The sequence below is a fragment of the Schistocerca nitens genome, chromosome 5, assembly GCF_023898315.1.
Source record: "Schistocerca nitens isolate TAMUIC-IGC-003100 chromosome 5, iqSchNite1.1, whole genome shotgun sequence".
Classification (NCBI taxonomy): Eukaryota; Metazoa; Arthropoda; class Insecta; order Orthoptera; family Acrididae; genus Schistocerca; species Schistocerca nitens.
In genome coordinates, this window is record NC_064618.1 from 785,346,903 (window position 1) to 785,369,396 (window position 22,494).

General features: G+C 40.0%; 1 protein-coding gene across 4 annotated transcripts in view; it reads left to right on the top strand.

The window, feature by feature from the left end:
* The window catches only part of LOC126259832 (OCIA domain-containing protein 1-like), a 60,172-nt gene that overhangs the window by 10,726 nt on the left and 26,952 nt on the right, over positions 1-22,494 (top strand). Inside the window, exons 4-7 of one of the 4 annotated variants that reach the window (XR_007546565.1) lie at positions 11,860-12,011; positions 14,471-14,588; positions 16,966-17,183; positions 17,800-18,001. Coding sequence is in view for 2 of the 4 variants with exons in the window: in XM_049956877.1 (XP_049812834.1) it covers positions 11,860-12,011; positions 14,471-14,588; positions 16,966-17,104 (409 nt within the window). In the remaining 2 variants the exon portion in view is untranslated. Of the gene's footprint in view, positions 1-11,859; positions 12,012-14,470; positions 14,589-16,965; positions 17,184-17,799; positions 18,002-22,494 lie in introns of those variants that run through there. The other 3 variants (XM_049956877.1, XR_007546564.1, XM_049956876.1) reach the window with 3 other exon arrangements.

A 22,494-nucleotide genomic window follows, 5' to 3' on the forward strand; every position in this document is an offset into this window, starting at 1 on the left:
ATGTAGATCATACAATTCTGATGGGGAAACAAGACTGGTGTGGCATCTTTGCATGGATGGAATCATAATAATAAAAAAAGACTCTTCAGTAACAGTAATACCTGCTGATGACATTAGTAAATTGATAAGAGGCCCACATGCAGCTGCACCAGACACAGCAGGGGAATAATGGAACAGGTTTATGATTCGTTTACAGAAAACAGTGAACCGTTAATCTTGCTGAGCTCGTATTATGCAATTAGAGATACAATAAAATCTCCTTTTTACGCTTTTCAACAGACCGACTCAAAAAAGTGTAAAATACAGAAAAACATGGAGACTGCCAACTTTAGTGTTTTAACCAGTATTGCTTTACATGCAGTATTGAACGTAGTTTTATGATGATTATCAATAAGAAGCAGTACATTACATGAATATCTTTTTATTGTATTTTCACGAAAGGGTATTGCTTGCACCTTTTATTTTCGCCATTGGACATAGTTGGAACGAAGAAGGAAACATGCATTTGTTTGTGTTAGCACTCACCCACTGCCTTCGTGATTTCCACAAATGTGCCTTAGTACCATGCGACTCCTGGCTCTTTATAAAAATTAAAACTGTTCTTACAGGATAACATTTTGACTCCATTCCTGACACTGAGGGGTCCACGACAGAGTAGCTGAATGCACTTCCAAATGAATCCTTCCAGAAATGTTTCCAGTCAATGTTTGGGATCAGTGCATTACTGGCCAAGGACAGTACTTTAAAGGAGATTAAATCAAATTCCATGTACTTTGTTTCTAATAACATTATTTACCATAATTTCTAATCACACCTCGTATGTGCAGATAAGAAATTTTATGTGTCTGTTAAAGCCTGATCGGTACATACAGCACTGGGTGGACAATTCATGCTAAGTCGTTCCCCAGTGACCACTCTCAATGAGTATCAGCACGTCAGCTATTACAAATGAAAGTTTCTCTCTTTTGGTACTAAGGAGGAATTTTCTGTCTACCATAATGTGCAGGTGGCAGAACAAGAAATAATATCTTATTGGGAACTATGTGGTTGCCAGACTCTCAAGTCAACTGTCAAAGAACGTTATCGTCCAGGGTGCCAGAGCCACACCTTCTGATGTAGTTGGTAAATTCTCTAAGCTTTCGTGCATCTATACATCTGTTATGAAAGGATACTATATCTATGGAGTAGGAAGCCAGATATGGGTCCTTAGGAAGTTTTGGTAGGGTGTTGCCCTGTTGGTTCATGTTGTTGTTGTTGTTGTGGTCTTCAGTCCTGAGACTGGTTTGATGCAGCTCTCCATGCTTCTTCATCTCCCAGTACCTACTGCAGCCTACATCCTTCTGAATCTGCTTAGTGTATTCATCTCTTGGTCTCCCTCTACGATTTTTACCCTCCTCGCTGCCCTCCAATACTAAATTCGTTATCCCTCGACGTCTCAGGACATGTCCTACCAACCGATCCCTTCTTTTAGTCAAGTTGTGCCACAAGCTCCTCTTCTCCCCAATTCTATTCAATACCTCCTCATTAGTTATGTGTTATACCCACCCAATCTTCAGCATTCTTCTGTAGCACCACATTTCGAAAGCTTCTATTCTCTTCTTGTCCAAACTATTTATCATCCACGTTTCACTTCCATAGATGGCTACACTCCATACAAAAACTTTAAGAAACGACTTCCTGACATTTAAATCTATACTCGATGTTAACAAATTTTTCTTCTTCAGAAACGCTTTCCTTCCCATTGCTAGTCTACATTTTATATCCTCTCTACTTCGAACATCATCAGTTATTTTGCTCCCCAAATAGCAAAACTCCTTTACTACTTTAGGTGTCTCATTTCCTAATCTAACTCCATCAGCATCACCAGACTTAATTCGACTACATTCCATTATGCTTGTTTTGCTTTTGTTGATGTTCATCTTATACCCTCCTTTCAAGACACTGTCCATTCCGTTCAACTGCTCTTCCAAGTCCCTTGCTGTCTCTGACAGAATTACAATGTCATCAGCGAACCTCAAAGTTTTTATTTCTTCTCCGTGGATTTTAATACCTACTCCGAACTTTTCTTTTGTTTCCTTTATTGCTTGCGCAATATACAGATTGAATAACATCGGGGATAGGCTACAACTCTGTCTCACTCCCTTCCCAACCACCGCTTCCTTTTCATACCCCTCGACTCTTATAACTGCCATCTGCTTTCTGTACAAATTGTAAATAGCCTTTCGCTCCCTGTATTTTACCCCTGCCACCTTCAGAATTTGAAAGAAAGTATTCCAATCAACATTGTCAAAAGCTTTCTCTAAGTCTACAAATGCTAGAAACGTAGGTTTGCCTTTCCTTAATCTTTCTTCTAAGATAAGTCGTAGGGTCAATATTGCCTCACGTGTTCCAACATTTCTACGGAATCCAAACTGATCTTTCCCCGAGGTCGGCTTCTACCAGTTTTTCCATTCGTCTGTAAAGAATTCGCGTTAGTATTTTGCAGCTGTGACTTATTAAACTGATAGATCGGTAATTTTCACATCTGTCAACACTTGCTTTCTTTGGGATTGGAATTATTACATTCTTCTTGAAGTCTGAGGGTATTTCGCCTGTCTCATACATCTTGCTCACCAGATGGTAGAGTTTTGTCAGGACTGGCTCTCCCAAGGCCGTCAGTAGTTCCACTGGAATGTTGTCTACTCCCGGGGCCTTGTTTCGACTCGGGTCTTCCAGTGCTCTGTCAAACTCTTCACGCAGTATCATATCTCCCATTTCATCTTCATCTTCATCCTCTTCCATTTCCATAATATTGTCCTCAAGTACATCGCCCTTGTATAGACCCTCTATATACTCCTTCCACCTTTCTGCTTTCCCTTCTTGGCATAGAACTGGGTTTCCATCAACACTCTTGATATTCATAGAAGTGGCTCTCTTTTCTCCAAAGGTCTCTTTAATTTTCCTGTAGGCAGTATCTATCTTACCCCCAGTGATATAAGCCTCTACATCCTTACATTTGTCCTCTAGCCATCCCTGCTTAGCCATTTTGCACTTCCTGTCGATATCATTTTTGAGACGTTTGTATTCCTTTTTGCCTGCTTCATTTACTGCGTTTTTATATTTTCTCCTTTCATCAATTAAATTCAATATTACTTATGTTACCCAAGGATTTCTACTAGCCCTCGTCTTTTTACCTACTTGATACTCTGCTGCCTTCACTACTTCATCCCTCAGAGCTACCCATTCCTCTTCTACTGCATTTCTTTCCCCCATTCCTGTCAATTGTTGCCTTATGCTCTCCCTGAAACTCTGTGCAACCTCTGGTTTAGTCAGTTTATTTGCAGTTTCTTCAGTTTTAATCTACAGTTCATAACCAATAGATTGTGGTCAGAGTCCACACCTGCACCTGGAAATGTCTTACAATTTAAAACCTGGCTCCTAAATCTCTGTCTTACCATTATATAATCTATCTGATACCTTTTAGTATCTCCAGGGTTCTTCCATGTATACAACCTTCTTTCATGATACTTGAACCAAGTGTTAGCTATGATTGTTATGCTCTGCACAAAATTCTACCAGGCGGCTCCCTCTTTCATTTCTTAGCCCCAATCCATATTCACCTACTATGTTTCCTTCTCTCCCTTTTCCTGCTCTTGAATTCCAGTCATCCATGACTATTAAATTTTCATCTCCCTTCACTACCTGAATAATTTCTTTTATCTCATCATACATTTCATCAATTTCTTAATCATCTGCAGAGCTAGTTGGCATATAAACTTGTACTACTGTAGTAGGCGTGGGCTTCGTGTCCATCTTGGCCACAATAATGCGTTCACTATGCTGTTTGTAGTAGCTTACCCGTACTCCTATTTTTTATTCATTATTAAACCTACTCCTGCATTACCCCTATTTGATTTTGTATTTATAACCCTGTATTCACCTGACCAAAAGTCTTGTTCTTCCTGCCACCGAACTTCACTATTTCCCACTATATCTAACTTTAACTTATCCATTTCCCTTTTTAAATTTTCTAACCTACCTGCCCGATTAAGGGATCTGACATTCCACACTCCAATCCGTAGAACGCCAGTTTTCTTTGGTTCATATTGGATCTCATATTGATATATGCTCAGAAAATGGGCCCATCTCTTTAGTCTTAGCACTATTATTATTATTTTTTTTTTATCTCTCTCAAAGCCAGATCATTCTGTGTCAATTCAGACAGAAAAATTCTCACCTACCATCTCAGATTTGGGTGAGACTGGACTTACTTGTTCTCCTGTTAGCTATTTTCGTCTCTCCATTTCCATTTTATAGCACTACAAAGTGCATAAGTTTCATTGGTTTTAACATTACCATGACACAGATTGACACTTGCAAACATTTGGAAATTATATTACCTCATTTACCATTCAGATTGTAAAATTTGATGGTAATATTCACTGTAGTATAAGGATTGTAAAAGAAAAGGGGAAAAATACTCATACCTTTAAATGGAACAATTAAGACAGGAGAAGAAATGTATTTTTATCTAAGTAGTTTATATTGAAAAAGACATGGTTTCTACATTACACTAAATACGACTTGAATGGGAAAGGGTAATCTCTCATATTCTTTTTTGCAAAATAGCCTTAAACTATTGTCTTTTACTTAGAAAAATAAAGTTAATGGAGTGATTGCTCTTTTGTTGTTTTTTCTTTTAGCACCAGATAAATATTTTTAGTTTTTGCTTGAGAACTTAACATAAACTATTGACATTTCAGAGGTCCGAAATAATGTGGGGTTTAAAATGTAAGTGACTGAACTGATAAAAGGAACAGGCTCAACCAACAATATTGAAGAAAAAGTTAAAGTTTATTCAGTTTTTTAAAATAGCAGTGCTTGTGGTAAACATAATTTGTTTCAGAAACTTTTTAATATTTTCTCCATAGAGAACACACACTCCTCTGAAAATTCATAAGTTCTTCCAGTGATGTTTTAAGTGGTTCAACAACAATAAGCATGTGAACTGGAACCAGAAAATTTCGCCTCACTTCTGCCAACGGAATGACGATAAAAGATCTGAAGAATGCATGAATTGTACAGCAACATCATGTCCTGTCGTATTTAGTTGAATGATTATCCCAAATTACCACATATTACAGTATTTTCAAGCTATGTACATATCTTTATGCGATGAAGTTTCCTTCTCATGCAGAAGGTTGACATCCGCGCAGTCTGAAGCATCTTGTCGTGGTCCACATGGCTATCCCCCCCCCCCCCCCCCCCTCCTCGGAGGTTTGAGTGCTCCCTTGGGAATTGTTATGTTGTCCTTAGCGTAAGTTAGAATAAGTAATGCATAAGCTTAGGGACCAATAACCCCAGCAGTTTGGTCCCATAAGACCTTACCACAAATTTACAATTTTTTCCAAGGTTGACAATTTATTCCTTAAATTATCTTTGAAGATGGGCTCCACATCACTGCTGATCTCCTTTCTTCCAAGTTTCCTAAAGAATCTAATTATTTAAAGTTACCAGTACCAAGGGGAAGTGCATTGGAAGTGGATGACAGAATGGTGGAAGGGGAGGCTGTGGGGGAGAAGGTGTGGATGTAAGATGAGTGAAGGTAGGGTCCTGTAGCAAGTTGGAGGTGGGTGAGGGGCTGGGCATTTGTAGCCAGGAGGATTTGTAAGGACAAAGGATGTGTTGCAAGGGCAAATCCCCTCTATGTAGTCCAGATAGCATGGGTAGTGAAGCAGCCAGTGAAATAAAATTGTGCTCAGCAGTATGTTCCACCTCTGGGTGGTCAACTCTGCTCTTGGCCGAACACCAGTTTTCCTGAACTGCATACATGGGAATTATCCTTGCAACATATCCTTCGTTCCCGTAATGTTCCTGGCTTCAATCTCTACTAATATTAGGATAGAGGAAAGTTTACAAAACCTGTAGGAAGTCAAATATTGTCTGCATTAGATAAATTTCTTTCAGCACTTTAGTGTTAACATCACCAAATTAAGTTTTATTTTATGTCTGAAAAGTCCATAAGTCTGATACATTCCTCCCTTGACAAAATTCATGCACTGCCTGGAATCAGAGGTGTCCATAATTTTGAACAGAAACATTGTTTAGGAAACATGGAAACAAGGAAGATCAATAGTGACAGGGAGCTCACCTTGAAAGATAATTTAAGGAATAAATTGGCATCCTTTCTAGAGAAGAAAACTGATCCCATAAGGTAATTTGGGATAATCATTAAACTGAATACAACAGAAGGTGATGTTACTGTAAAGTTTGTATGTCATTGAGAGCTCTCACCTTCATTTTTTTGGCCCAAGTGAGGTGATATTTTTCTGGTTCCAACTCTTCATGTGTCCATGGTCATTGAACCATCTAAAACACCAACTGGAAGAATATAACAATTTTCAGAGGAATGTGTATCCCCAGCTCAAAATAATATTACTTTTGCACATTACATGAACTGTGTGACACGTTTAAAAATTAAATTAACTGTAATGTACTTTTAAATATTGTTGGTTGTGAGCGTGTTTCTAAAAGTTCAGTCACTTACAATTGGAGTTTTACCACCAATGTATTGTTCAGGTCTTTTGAAATTTCAAGGTTTATTTTAGGTTCTCAAGAAGAAATTTAAAAAGTTTCTTTTCGAGCTGGCCGGTGACCTTTCGATCTGTAGCCCTAGCCTCTTACCGTCTGTCCAATGGAGTGTGCATGACGACCTGTGTGGTAGTGACCACTTTCCGATCTTTCTGTCACTGCCACGGCGTCACTCTTCTGGGCGCCCCAGCAGATGGGCTATGAATAAGGCTGACTGGGACTTGTTTTCCTCCACTGCCGCTATTGAGCCTCCTCTAATGACGACATTGATGCGGTGGTTCACTCCGTCACCACCGTCATCGTTACTGCCGCAGAATCTTCCATTCCCCGTTCTTCTGGGTCCCCTCGGAGGAGGACTGTACCTTGGTGGTCACCTGAGATCGCTGAGGCGATTAAAGATCGCCGGCGGGCGCTACAGCGTCACAAGCGACATCCCTGCATTGAACACCTCATCACCTTCAAACGGCTGCGTGAGCGGGCCCGCCGCCTTATCCGCCAAAGCAAGCAGGAGTGCTGGGAGCGGTATGTGTCCACCATTGGCCTCCATGTCTCTCCATCGCAGGTCTGAGCCAAGATCCGACGCCTCTATGGCTATCGGACCCCTGTCAGCGTCCCTGCGCTCTCACTGAATGGAGCAGTTTGTACAGACTCCGACGAAATTGCCAACAGCTTGGCAGAGCATTTTGCTCTGAGTTCCGCTTCTTCCAATTACCCACTGGCCTTACGCTCCATGAAAGAGCGGATGGAACGTCGGAGCCTTTCTTTTCACACCCACCATCCTGAATCTTACAATGTTCCATTCAGTGAGTGGGAATTTCACAGTGCCCTCGCCGCTTGTCCTGATACCGCTCCTGGGCCAGATAGCATCCACTGTCAGACGCTGAAACACCTTCCAGTGGACTGCCAGCGACGGCTCCTCGACCTTTACAACCGCATTTCGGTTGAGGGTGAGTTTCCGTCGCAATGGCGGGAAAGTATTGTTATCCCCATTCTGAAACCTGGGAAGAACCCTTTGGAGGTGGACAGCTACCGCCCCATTAGCCTCACCAATGTTCTTTGCAAGTTGCTTGAACGGGTGGTGAGCCAGCGGTTGAACTGGGTACTGGAGTTACAGGGCCTTCTGGCTCCGTCTCAGGGTGGGTTCCGTAAAGGCCGCTCCGCCGCCGACAATCTGGTGAGCCTGGAGTTGGCCATCCGTACTGCCTTTGCCCGCTGTCAGCACCTGGTCGCTGTCATTTTCGACATGCGGAAGGCGTACGATACGACATGGCGTCATCACATCCTTTCTATGCTCCATGGATGGGGTCTTCAGGACCCTCTGCCGATCTTTACCCGCAAGTTTCTGTCATCTCGTACCTTCCGCGTGCAAGTCGCGGCCTCCCATAGTTCCTCCCGAGTCCAGGAGAACGGGGTACCACAGGGATCTGTCCTCAGTGTCTGCCTGTTTTTAATTGCAATAAACGGGCTTGCTGCAGTGGTGGGAAATTCTGTTTCTGCATCCCTGTATGCTGATGACTTCTGCCTTTACTACAGCTCTATTGGCATTGCAGCTGCTGAACGTCAGCTATAGGGCACTATCTGTAAGGCACAGTCTTGGGCTGTAGCTCATGGGTTCCAGTTTTCGGCAGCCAAGACCTGCATTATGCATTTCTGCCGGCGACGCACTGTTCACCCGGAGCCACGGCTTTATCTTGACGGTGCACTTCTTGCTGTGGTGGAGACACACAGGTTTTTGGGTGTAGGTTTTGATGCCCGGTTGACTTGGCTGCCTCATATTCGGCAGCTTAAACAGACGTGTTGGCGGCATCTAAATGCTCTGAGATGCTTGAGCCACACCAGCTGGGGTGCTGACCAATCTACCCTGTTACGGCTCTACCAGGCGTTAATCCAGTCCCGTCTGGATTATGGGAGCCTGGCTTATGGCTCAGCTTCCCCATCTGCATTGCGGGTGCTGGACCCAATACTACACAGCGGGATACGACTTGCCACTGGTGCCTTCCGCACCAGCCCTGTGGACAGCATACTTGTGGAGGCAGGTGTCACTCCACTGCGATTGAGGCGGCAACATTTACTGGCCGCTTATGCTGCTCATGTTTTTAGCTTGCCCGGGTATCCTATCTATCGTCTACTATTCCCAGAGTCGCACGTCCATCTTCCAGAACGTCGGCCCAGGTGTGGATGTACGATCGCGTTCCGCGTCCAAGAGCTTCTCTCCGGGCTTGGGGCTTTACCTCTTCAGACTCCTTTTAGGGCACCTCTGCGTACACCCCCATGGTGTATGCCTCGCCCTTGCCTTCAGCTGGAATTGGCACAGGGCCCGAAGGACTCAGTCCCTCCAGAGGCCTTCCGCCGCCGCTTTCTTTACCTCCTCGCAACGTGTCAGGGCTCTGGCATTGTTTACACTGATGGCTCGATGGTTGCTGGTCGTGTCGGTTATGCGCTACCAACGTACCCTAGAGTATATCCGCTCCTGCTCAGGTGAGTCCTTCGTGATCTGTAGCGATTCCCTGAGCGGTTTACGAGCTCTCGACCAGTGTTTCCCTCGTTCTCGTCTGGTGATGGCTATCCAGGAGTCCCTGCATATTCTTGCCCGTTGCGGCCGCTCTGTGGTCTTTGTGTGGACCCCCGGTCATGTTGGTATCCCGGGCAATGAACATGTTGACCGCCTGGCGAAAGAGGCCACGAGTAAACCATCTGTGGACATTGGCCTCCCAGAGACTGATATGAGGGCAGTCTTACGCCGCAAAGTTTTTGTGCTATGGGACGTTGAATGGCGCGAACTGACCACGCGTAATAAACTCCGTGCTGTCAAGGAGACGACAGCTGCGTGGCGGTCATCCCTACGAGCCACTCGCAGGGACTCGGTAGTCCTTTGCTGGCTCCGTATTGTCCACTCCCGGCTGACACACAGTTATTTACTGCGGCGGGAGGACCCTCCTCTATGTCGCTGTGGGGCGGCTTTGACGGTGGCCCACATTTTGTTGGCCTGCCCCCTTTTAGCTGTGATCAGGCAGACATTTGCGCTGCCTGATACGCTCCCTGCCCTTTTATCTGATGACCCTGCTATGGCTGGCTTAATTTTATGTTTTATTCGGGCAGGGGGTTTTTAGTGTTTAATCTGAGTGTTTGTTATGTTCTTTTGTGTTGATTACGGCCATTGGCCTACGATGTTAATCTGAGTTTTTAATGTGTTTCTCGGTGGTTGGCTTTTCCTTTTTTGTTTCTATGGTCGGCCAACCACCGTCACACTCTGTGTGATTTTAGTTCGTCTTGTCTGGTCTTTGTCTAAGTTTCTCTTGTTCTGTGTCGTCTGTGATCTATTCTGTTACTCGTTTTTATTCTCTGTGGGTGTTTTTAGTATTTGGAAAAAGGGACCGATGACCATAGCAGTCTAGTCCCTTTAATCCCACAAACCAACCAACCGAGCCGGCCGGTGTGGCCGAGTGGTTCTAGGTGCTTCAGTCTGGAACTGACCGCTACGGTCGCAGGTTCGAATCCTGCCTCGGGCGTGGATGTGTGTGATGTCCTTAAGTTAGTTAGGTTCAAGTAGTTCTAAGTACTAGGGGACTGATGATCTCAGATGTTAAGTCCCATAGTGCTCAGAGCCATTTTATCTGTTGGGAAAATAAAGGGAACATACAGCATATCAGTCTTATTTTCCTAACTGAAAGACCATGCTTTGAGGATTATGATGCAGAAAAGGAAATTAGAGATTGTCCCTTTCCATTTATGTGATATTCAGTGTAACGGAGAAACCATGTTTTTTCACAAAGTGAACTACATAGATGAAAATATACAGTTTCTTTCCTGTATTGATGGTTATAGTCACAGGTATGAGGCTTTGTTCTTTCTATACTATAGAGTATAACCACCAAATTTTACAATTTAAATGATAAAGAAAGAAATGGTAACTTACTTTCTAAGTGTTAGCAAGTGTTGTTTTGTACAGCCACAGTGTTAAAAAAGACAAAACTTCCAAAAGTTGAAGTGCTGTAAAAAATTTAAATAGAAATAAAATGGTAAAATTTGGTATGGTTACTTACGTCTATAGGGAGAACCAATAAGCTGTGTGATACAAATCTGTGCAACATGCTATCATGAGTTCCTAAAGTCTCAGTTCTAGCTTTCTGCTCGATAGGCATTTTGTGCCACGGCAAGTTGTAAAAATCTTGACTGCTTGGTGCTCCACAGCGCTCAGATATTTATAATAATAATAAATAATAATAATAAACAAGAAGTGGTGTATGTATGAAGTCTGTAGCAAATCCCACTTTATCTGCAATGGTTTTGCAGAAAATGTTCCTTATACGCTTAAAAATGAAAGTTGTCGGAAACATGGAGGAAAAAAACTTTTTGGTCTTCAATGCAGCTCTTTTCTTCTAGTATGATCCTTCTGGCATGCCCTTTTGCCAGTATCCTCCACTGACGTTACACACATCATCAGTCTTTTTCAGTGAAGCAAACTGCATCAAATCCTAGTCTTACAAGAGTCCCGATTCTTCCAGTGTCACCATCATTAAACACCAAACAGGCATCATATGAGGAATTTTAGCAACAATAGCTGAGCAAAATGTTTTCTTAGGGTGTATGTTCCAAATGAGGTTTCGTGTTCCGTCATGTATGCATTTCTGTAGTAAATCGTAATTAATCACGCGGTCAATGTGCTCATAGCCTTCTCTACTCTACAAGTGTCTTCCCTGATGGGAGGAAGTAATAAAATATTGCAAACAATGACAGAGTTGTGTAAAAAAAGGATCAAGTCACAGTGCATTTGTTGATACTAGTTGGGTTTTACACCATTTGTTGTACAAATTAAATTATGACAAATGTAGACCAAATTTCCAACATGCTACAGAACTTTCTAGTTAAAAAAAGGAAAAAGACTTATTTTATCTACATCCCTCCTTAAGTCTATAAATCTTTAAACATTTCGTGCTATCTCTGATGATGATTTTATCATCATCAGTAATATTATTATTATGTCTCACATAAGTTATTTAATGCCAACATTGTCATATGCAACAGATTGTGACCAACTTGTCACAGTTGCTGGAGTTGAAACACTATTTATCATAGTACAAGACTTTATATGAGTTGTGATAAAGTCCCTGCCTAGAAGTAAGAGATATCTTTTGAAGAGACATGGTGTAAACTACTGCTTCAACCCTTTGAGGAAATGAGGTTCAGAAAATACTGTGATTCAGGAGGCGAGTAGTTCATTCTTGTTGAGTAATTATCTTTCATGTAAACCTTTTGAAAGATTGAAGATACCATTTTTTGGTGTTGCAGACTAACAATGGATCCAAGTTTTGGTGCTGGAGTGTCATTACCAACATTTGGAAGTTTGGATACATTCTCAGACGTAGGGCCACAACATGACTTGGATTCTGGATATCCAGTGAGTGAAGGGTTAGATGATACATACAGGCCAACTCTTGACTGTAAGTAGTTTCTGTATTTTCATGGATTAATGAATGCATAAAAGCCTGTTTATTACCTTTGTGATTTCTTCAATTTTCTTAATGGAGTAGAACATTTTTAATCGGTACAATGCATGGAATGTACTACAAGCATGTGGATTTCACCTTGTACAGCTTTTCCAATTAAATACCAGTCTCACTTTAATGTTTTCAGCTGGATCCTGATAACCATGTTATTTCCTGTATAAAAAGTCTCCCACAATCTGGCAATGGGGTCCTGATTTAGTAGCCAATGATCAGGTCAATCTCTTGTTATTTGTTGGGAAAACATACACTGGTAATAATCAGTTGCAGTTATATATAGAAAACAATATAAACTATTGAAGCATATCTGTAGAGAATAGGTTTACATTGATTTCGTGATTAAATTTTACTTTGCAGTAAATTGCAGAGGTTACTTTATGTCAAACTGGATCTTCTGATAAAGGCTTCATAGAAAGAAAGAATATTTGACCCTCAATGAAAAATATTTTGTGTTCAAATATGGTAAGAAAATGAGTCACTCTCATTTCAGTTTGTCATTCCTTCAGTGAAGAACCAACTAATGAGTTCTAGGTGAAGGCGGTGTAGTGTAATGTAAAATCATTCATAAGAATGAAGTTACTTAAGGACTGCACCATCACAGGTTCATCTACCGTGAAGTACAAGATACTAAATTTAATGACAGAGGGAGATGTCAAAGTGAAGTTAGATTTGTGGGTTTGATGTGAACGGAAGAACAGAGACCGCCATCAGAAGTAGTGTGATCTGGAATATTATTGTAGATTTATTGAGAATAGGCAAAATGAACTAAGTAAGAATCTGGAACCTGATCATAAACAGTAGAGGGAGGGAGGGAGGGGGGGGAGTAACAAATAGGAATGAATAAGTATACGAGAACAATTACATCTGAGACCAAGTGAACAAAACAGTATAACAAATAAATCTGCAGTTGTGTTTTAAAGAAGACTGTTCCTTAGAAAATGTCAGGTACACGAGATAACAATTGAAGGCTGCTTGCTGAAAAAGAGGAGAAAAATGTCCATGAGCAAGGTTGTGCAATTTTAATACACTGGTCTCACATTCACGAGCAAGACTGTTCAAATTCCTGTCCCACTATCCAGATTTAGATTTTAGATAGTCATTTCATATGAATGCTCATATGGTTTTTACGAGGATGTGCCCAATTTCTTACCCCATTTTTCTCCAGTCTGAGCTTAAACTCCATCTTCAATGGCCTCAAAGTCAGTGGGATATTAAACCCCAATGTTGCTTCCTCTGACAGGTTTACATAAGTGGAAAATTCTAGTCTGTCCTCAGTGTTCGGAGACAGTGGTTGTTGTGTGCGAGTTGTGGTTGTGTGAATGTGTGTGTTCTCTACTTCAGAAGGAGGCCTTTTGGCCGGAAGCTCAAATGTATAGCATTCTTCTTGTTGTGCTTGTCTGCAGCTCAACTCTGTATGGTCAGTAGCAATGTACCCTTTTTGTAATGTTGTTGTTATTCCATCCCGAATTTTCCATTGTGGTACAATACAAAATACTGATAAAGAAACAAAATGTTGTCAGCCTGTTGGTCCTATTTAGGTACATATTTTCAATATGTCTTAACTGGTAATGAATGCATTTGCACGATTCATTTGTGAAGTATGCTGTTTTGACCATATTGCTCTTGCCTATGAATAGTTATCATGGCTATGTGCAATAAATGTAGATTATCATATCCAGTATCGTATCTCGGTCATTGCAAACACAGCAGAAATACCCATTTTCAACAAATTAAAATCCTCCTGTACTTAAACACCACACTGCCGTGTTTTCTAATCATTTTCTGTATCAAGAACCTGACTTTGGAACAGTCTTCTTCAAAATATTAGAGAAATTAAAATCCCTTCAAACTTCAGAAGATAGATAATGGCCCATATATCATATTAGCTCTCTCTTCCATATTCTGGTCTGTAGCTCACTCTTGTTCAACCTTCCCTCCCCTTGTCTACAGAGTTTCTATTGAAAGTCTCTTCTTTCGAAACAACCATTGTCAATTTCATTTCACTCTTCTCCTATTTCATTCTCTCTTCCATTTCTTTCAGTACCAAACAAGACTTCAAAAGTGCATAATTGATCAGTATCATTCTTAATGGCTCCATTAATTATTATTATTGTCATTGTTATTATTATTATTATTATTATTATTATTGCCAACTATTATTTTTTATTAATAATGGAAATAATTTTCTGATCATTATGTAAATTTTGTGTGTGTTATTCCTCGGCAGATGTAAGAGAGGGCTCTTAAGGCCTTAATCTGATCAAGCTAAATAAGCGGTAAATAAATAAATAATCTGCTTATCCTTCAACATTGTCACAGATTGTGACCATGTCATATATTAAATGTGCAAAAATTAAAGCTAGCCTCTCTATAGTTTATTTTCATTTGTGTTTTAGCACCAGCATTTGAAGAAGAGATGCCTCTGCCTGAGGCACAGCAGCGTTCTACAACATATGAAGAACTACGTAGGAAGAACAGAGAAGAATATGAGCAAAAGAAAACAAAACCATACAGGTATAGCAAGAGGTGTTTCAAGAGTTTTGCGTGCAAAAACCACTTAAAGAATGTGGATTAAAATGTTTCGTGCTATGTATTGGATGACGAAGCATCAACGTGTTAACCCTCATTTCATAAAGATTGGGTTTCAGTTCTGTTCTTTTTCCTTTATCTTACTAATAATAAGAAGTAACAAAGAGTATAATATTCTCAAGAAACAAATTCACTCTTTTAGCTGCCACCTCTCTCTACTGGCAACCCATCATTTTCTTCAGTTTTAGTTGATAATTGAAAGTACATCTACATCAATACTCACTAATCACTAATCACTGTTGAATCCATTTCAGATGGTACTTGATATTATATGTCATGTTAAGGTTTCTTTCATTTTATATTTGTAAATGGAACATGACAAAAATGACCACTTAAATGCCTCTTTGTACACTTTTATAGTCTAATTACGGGAACAGTTCATAGGGAACTCTAGTGCATTCGTAGATTTTTCACTTAGCATTGTTCCATGGAGATTTGTTAGTAGGTTTTCACAGGATGTTTCGGATTATAATTCAGTTGTCAGTTGCAAATACATTTTTATTTCACTTTACTGCTTTTGAAAAATTAATTTGTCGTCTTCAGAAGCCTACAAAATAAGGAATGTTATGAAACTTCAGACCTTGGTTATACATTTATGCTAAGTACAAAAAAAAAGTGCATTACAGAAACTTAACTTAGTATTGATTTAGTAGATATCAGTATCTTCTTTGTAGAAGCATGATGCCATGATATGTCCAAAAATGTGTATATTACATGTGATTATATTAAACACAAATTGACAAATAGATGATTTACAGAACTAAATCATCTATGTACATGTCAGTCTGTTGTGCCAGCAGCAAGGAACATTTTATAAAAGCTTGTAAAAAGTATAATTAAGGTATACAAGGAAATTGTATATAATACTTGTGGAAAAAACATAGCACATAGTTATTATATATAAAGGGAATGGGCTAATTTTCACATTTTATGAGAGATGCTGTGCACTCAAAATAGTGTCTATTTTTAATACAAGTTGATCATTCAACAGATCTTGTGAATTGAGGTGGAAATGTTTATATATTTCAAATTTTTCTAAAAAGTTCATTTTGTAGCCCACGCGAACTATACGCAAAATTTCCATGTTGTGCAAGGATGGAGGAGGAAGAAGGTGTTTCTAGATTTTGAGATACTCTGCAAAAGTTGACTTACGTGAATTCTCACTTTCTTTATTGAGTGAGTGGTTCAGTTACTGTGAATTATCAATCTGTTTTTAAATCACATACATACATATTTGGATGTATCGTGGCATTGTGCTTCTGTGAAGAAGATACTGACATCTACTAAACCAATACCAAGTAAGTTTCTGTAATACACTTCTTATATTTTACATAAATGTATAGCGAAGGTCTGAAGATTTATAATATCCCTAACTTTTTAGTCTTCTGAAGATAACAAATTAATTTCTCAAAACCAGTAAAGTGAAATAAAAATAAATTTGCAACTGATAACTGAATTTTATTCTAAAATATATACTACAGTTGCTGAAAAATAACAGTTATGAATAAAGTACTTTCATTTATAGATGGAATATATTTTCCTCTTATCTTACCAATTAAACAAAGTATGCCACCCCCCAATTGAGCCTATGTGGTCATTCCATTTCATATATGTTCAAACTGTTACTCCCATTTATACCTGTTAAGTTAATTGGTTTTAGTTGTAACTCTTTGGTACTATAGTCATAGAATACTATGGTTTTGTAATTTGTGAAGTACATAGTTTTTCATTTGTGAACATTTGAAGCAAGTTAGCCATCTTTGCAGCTTTTTGATACCTTATCAAGATCTCAGCAAAAGTTTGTGTTTTTTTTTTCCCCTTTCAATTCTTTATAGACAACTGCTTCACCTGGAGACAAAATATAATCTAAGGATACTATTGATATTGTCTGTCAGGTCACTTAGATATAAATGAGCAATAAGGGTCCTAAAACACTTCCCTGTGTCACAATTAAAGTTTCTTCTATATCTTATCTGTAGCCAAGATAACATGCCCTTTCTACCTAGAAATCCTTGACCCAGTCACAAATGTCTTTCGATACCCCATATGATCATTTTTTCATTAATAAGCTCTGATCTGTATGGAGTCAAATGCCTTTTGGAAGCCATGTGTATGATAACATGCTTGGATGGCTCTTAATTCTAGTTAGCATGCCATTCTCCATAGACTTGTTTGTAAATGAGGGACTGATGACCTTGTAGTTTTGTTCCTCAGTCCCCATTTAACAAACTGTCGTAAAAAGAACAGTCCCTTGTTTCTTCTTACCACATAAACAGTGTGTAATTTGTTGATTTTATTTCAGAGGTATAACGGGTACTGATGAAGTGCCTACTGTAATTCGTCAACAAACACCATTGGAGGAACAGGCACCTAAAAGACCTACACCACCACCTTCATGGAACAAACCAAAAAACAAATATGGAGATGTGTGGGAAGAATAACATGTAGGTTGTTAATTTTTTGAAGAATGTTATTACGTGTGTTACTGCTGAGCTATTCTGCACAAAACCATTTTACATTGTAAGTATCGGTAGAGAATATAACAAGTCTCCTTGAATACACAGTATTAGATTAAGTTGAATCTGAACGTTAATTCTCTGTTTATGAACTCGCTCTCTCTCTCTCTCTTTCTCTCTCTCTCTCTCTCTCTCTCTCTCTCTCTCTCTCTCTCTCTCTCTCTCGTTTTTATGGCAACACTTGTATGGTGCTGTACTCAAACAACCAGTTAACTCCAGGGCTGCTGCAGACTAACAGTGTTACGTGGCCTTCAGGCTTTCCAAGTAGATTTGTTGCATATGCCACCCAATTTTCAGGTCTGCTGTATGACATATTGATCTCACAACATTTCATCATTTATGCACATACTACTTTCTCCAGAATCAATTTTCTGAACTGTACAAAAGATGACCCTCTTTCCTAAAAAATGTGTAACATCCAGGTGTGTGTGTGTGTGTGTGTGTGTGTGTGTGTGTGTGTGTGTGTGTGTTTGTAAGTGGGGAGGGGAGATTTGTAGAGGATAATCAAAGAACAAGTTATTACTTTAACTACTAGCATGTGGATTGATATTTCATACGTCTTACAAAGCAGTCATTCGAAGATCCGTCTGGGATTAATATCACGTACCTGTTCTTCACAGGTGCTGCTGGTCCATTTAGAGTTGTTGAGTGATAATAGTACGTATGATCAGGCTCTTGTTCAGTCCAAGTGAAGTGACAAATTGGAGAGCTTATGTAATGCACTCTGCCTCCCAATGGAAAAACAGATGTGTTTTGAGAGAGAGACTATTACCATGCTGCTATGGTGCTTAGAGATCATAATAAAATTGATGTTACTACTTGTGTACGGTTGCTCAGTTATTTTTGACATGTTAGAGAACATTTAAGTCACATCTGTCCACTGCATTTGCACAGTTGTCATTAAAATGTTGTTACTGTTTGGTGTTTCATCTTATGGGAGCGTATGATTGTTGCATGAAGTGAGTGGCTGAATAAAAGGAATTTCAAAGTACTGATTTCTTCAATCAATGTGGTTGTAAGGAAGCATTCCTGTAAAGTAGCAGCTACTGTTTAGCAGCTTACTGTTTGTTTTATTTGAGAAATGATAGCTGGTCTGAAAATGTTTCTGTAGGTCATCTATTTCTGGCTAGCACCTTTAAACTTATAATGATGTGCAGTGTATTTCTGACTTGTGCCAAAGTGTAATACCTGCCTGGCACATGCATGTATCCTTCAGTAGGGTTCAACGTAGCATTTACTTTATCGGATCTTATTTCATAGCTATTGCTAAGAAAATTAGAAACTAGGTACCTAAAAATGTAACATCTATGTTTGATCAAATTAGCATCTAGATTTTGGAAACAGGCGTAGAAAGTTCAAAGAATTTATCTCTATTATCAAAGTGTATTACAATCAATAGTTGTTAGTTGATTCATTAACTACTATTGTTCCTCCAGTAACTTTGAAGAAAGAAACAAAATTGACACTTGACAACTGAAAAATAGTGTTATAATGAGGTAAAATCCATTCATCATTATTATTTGATATTGTCCACGATAAACTCGGACCAAGTGTGTCAGTTACATCATTCTAAGTTCAAATAGCAGTCAAGATACTTATCAGATGATTTTTATTGTTCTGTTTTAGCTGCATTTCAACAAGTCTTGAAAAGACAATAGCCACTGGAACTGCATGTCATGTTATACCCAAAAATAGAAAAAATCTCAGCTTTTGTTTCTCTTAGCACTGTTACTTAAAATCACATTCACTGGCTCAGGTATCAAAGATAAAGACTCAAACCTTGTTTGGATTTGAGTCTTATATATTTATTTATCATATGATGATACAGAGCTTGGATCAAATACATAATTTTAAGAGTATACTGTGTAAGAAATGACAAGCAAAATACGGGTACAGAATCAAATGTCCAAAGTATTATGCTAAATTATGTACACATTACACAAGTTCTTAGCCTTCTAAGTCCAATCTGTTGATACAGTTGAGCCCTTCAGGTGATGCGTGGTGAATGTCATTTATTGATCCCCCGAAGACTCGTTTCAGGCAGTCACCAACAATGTGATTTATTGTTTGCGAGGCAGCCCCACAGTCACAATCTGGAGATGTTGCTTAGCCCCATTTGTGCTTTAGATATCTGCAGTTCCCTTGTCCTGTTCGGATGTGGTTGATGGTTCTACACTGGCATCTGGGGAGTGTGAAACTGGCATGAAAGGCTTTCCAACCAGATGACCGTTGAACACTGACGATTCTTCCCACTGACTTCTCCATACTTTGTTGATGTTAAAGTCGGAGGCTGCAAGATGTTGTGCAGTCCACCAAGTTGGTTTTTTTGAGTTCAGATCGTGATGTTGTGCTATTAATATATTGCTGTGTAGGGGTAGCTAGGGGTTCTTCTGAATGTTTCTCCAGATCTTCAGGAGAGCATCTGATCTTCGTAGAGCTGGAGGTTGGATGTTACTTAAAACCGGTAGTCTTGCAGTTTGAGTGCTATGTATGCAGCCTGTGATAAGTCACATTGTCTGGTTGAGTTGCACATCTATCTTGCTACAGGAAGCACGCTACATCCAAGTTGGACAACAGTATTCAGCGACAGAGCATGATAGTGCTAAAGCAATTGATCTTAAGGTTTGAGTGCTGCAACCCGAGGAGGTACCAGCAAGTTTCTGTATGATATTATTACGGGTCTTCACTTTTGTGGCCATGTTGGAGAGATGTTGTCAGGAAGGTAGAGACTCCGGTGTTATTCCGAGGTACTTCATTGTGCTGCAGTACTCCAGGGTTTGTCCACAGAGTTTAACTTCTGGTTTATAGTCAGAGTGTCTGTTCTGTAGGTGGAATACTGAAGTAACAGTTTTCTGAGGGTTTAGAAAACTGCTTGAGTCTTTGCTTCTCAGTTGAGTAAATTTGCTTTTTGCAGAATTAGCTGCTTTGGCATCATGTCTTTGAAAGCAGCTTGTTGTAATGTAGCTATTGCATGAAGTGATTTTTGTATGGCTGCAGAATCTTTTCTTTCCTATGTGATCCCAAAATTTAGTTTTTCAGAGCTGTTCCAGAAAACAAGTACTTTTGCACATACCTCCCACACTACCGAGTGCACGATGGTTGCTCATGCACAGTTACACACTTCATCGAGAACAAAGTAGCCTAGCCATTTTGTTTCATTATGTTAACATCGGAAATCATTATTTGTCCGTAATCACAAACAAAATAATTGAGTGACCTGCCAGTGTGAAATTCATGAGATAAGTGAAACTTACCAAGAGAATGATGAGTGAAGGTGTGGTGTGAAATTGGACTAAGGTGTTTAATGAAGGAAGGAAAAATTTCCACAATGAGGAGTGCATCTACTGTCTTTGATCACTGAAGAATTGGTGTGCTGCATTTATGAATTGGCGAATAACAATTTATGATGTGATGTGTCAATCTACTTTCAAAACACTTCATGATCTTTATTACATGCAATTGTTACTGAACATATGCACTACAAAAAGATAGTGCACATGGTGGGCACTGCAAACAGTAACTGACAGTAAAAAAGGAAAATGCTGGGACCAGCCTTTTGAGGTTTTTTTTGCAGGGTTATGTGACAGAAGGAAATGATATTTTGAAAAGGACTGCCACAGGCAAAGAGACACAGATTGTTAAAAGACACCTGAAAGAAAATGACAGTCACTGGAATGGCTCCCTGAACCAAGAAAGCAATGCCACCTCTTTCTTCAAGAAAAATAAAGTGCACCATGTATTGGGAATGTGAGACTGGGGTGTATTTTCCCTTCTTTTCCTGTTGGTGTTTATTTTGTAAGATTTTTGTTGTGGCGTAACAAGCGAGCTACGCCACACTGAGAAGGAAGCCGAAAGGCACACGTACACACACGCCGACTGGCGTCAAGTCTGGAACAGGATACGTATTGAATACTATAAAGAAAATGCGTAGCTTTGGAATATACTTAACTTTTAATGCTTCCTTTGGTACATCTCTCTTGACTATACAAATGAGACTCGTAAGATACATGCACTGATACAATTGGCGCCTTGCTAAGTCGTAGCCATTAACTTAGCTGAAGGCTATTCTAACTGTCTCTCGGCAAATGAGAGCAAAGGCTTCGTCAGTATAGTCGCTAGCAACGTCGTCGTACAACTGGGGCGAGTTCTCGTACGTCTCTCGAGACCTGCCGTGTGGTGGCGCTCGGTCTGCGATCACACAGTGGCGACACGCGGGTCCGACATGTACTAATGGACCGCGGCCGATTTAAGCTACCACCTAGCAAGTGTGGTGTCTGGCAGTGACACCACAATTTTTGGTGGGTCTTATACCAGCCCTAGCGGGAAGTTGTGTCCGTGGCTGATATAACAGGGCAATATTTTGCCTACCCCAATACACCGCCAGATGAAGATAGTATTATCTTTATCCTCTCTTCATTTTTGGTGGTCCAGATCCTTCTGTGACACCTTCCTGTCGATACAACTGCACTGAAGATAACTGGAATGCTTCCACAAGTTCTCTCTATTGCACTGCTAAATAAATAGCCACATTTCTCACAAACAGGAGTACATTTTGCCCAACATTTTCATTATTACTTTCCACTATGCAGCTAACAATTGCTACGGTAACATCACTCCCTTGAGTACATTCAAATGTTCATACACGCATACTGTAGGAACTGAGAGAAAAAACCAGAAAAACAACTGCCACTCTCCAATTGTTCATTAAGCCCTGGATGGTGCGTCGTTTACTCCATGGCTCTCGGATTCAGGCACTTGCTGCATCATGGCGCAAATGACACCCAGACGACCAGTGGTTACAATACCATTTCTGCTGGTCCCCTTCTTGCCAGCTCCACCACTACACCAAATTGACTGCATAGAAGAAAGGAAAATACACAGTTTCCCATTCCCACTACATTTATCCTTACCAGTTTACTCACAAGCATATCTTGTCGACAGCTTTCCAATGGTGTGTTGGGATGTTTAAAGACATAGAAGAATTTACATTGAATGATACAGAACAAAAGGTGTGATTACTGATTTGTGGTGGTGTTTTCCTGCATGACAATGTGTGGCCACATACTGCACATGTAACAACTATTGTACTTGTAACAATATTATGAGAAGGAAGGTTGTCACTCCCCATATAGCGGAGATGCCGAGTTGCAGATACGCACAACAACAAAATTCTCACAATTTTGGCCATTGAGACCTTTGTCAACAACACACGCACGCATGCGGACACAAATGGAAACGCAACTTACACACACGAGTGCAATCTCAGGCTGTGCTGGATTAATTTTACTGGGAACATTTCTGTCACCCTCCTTACA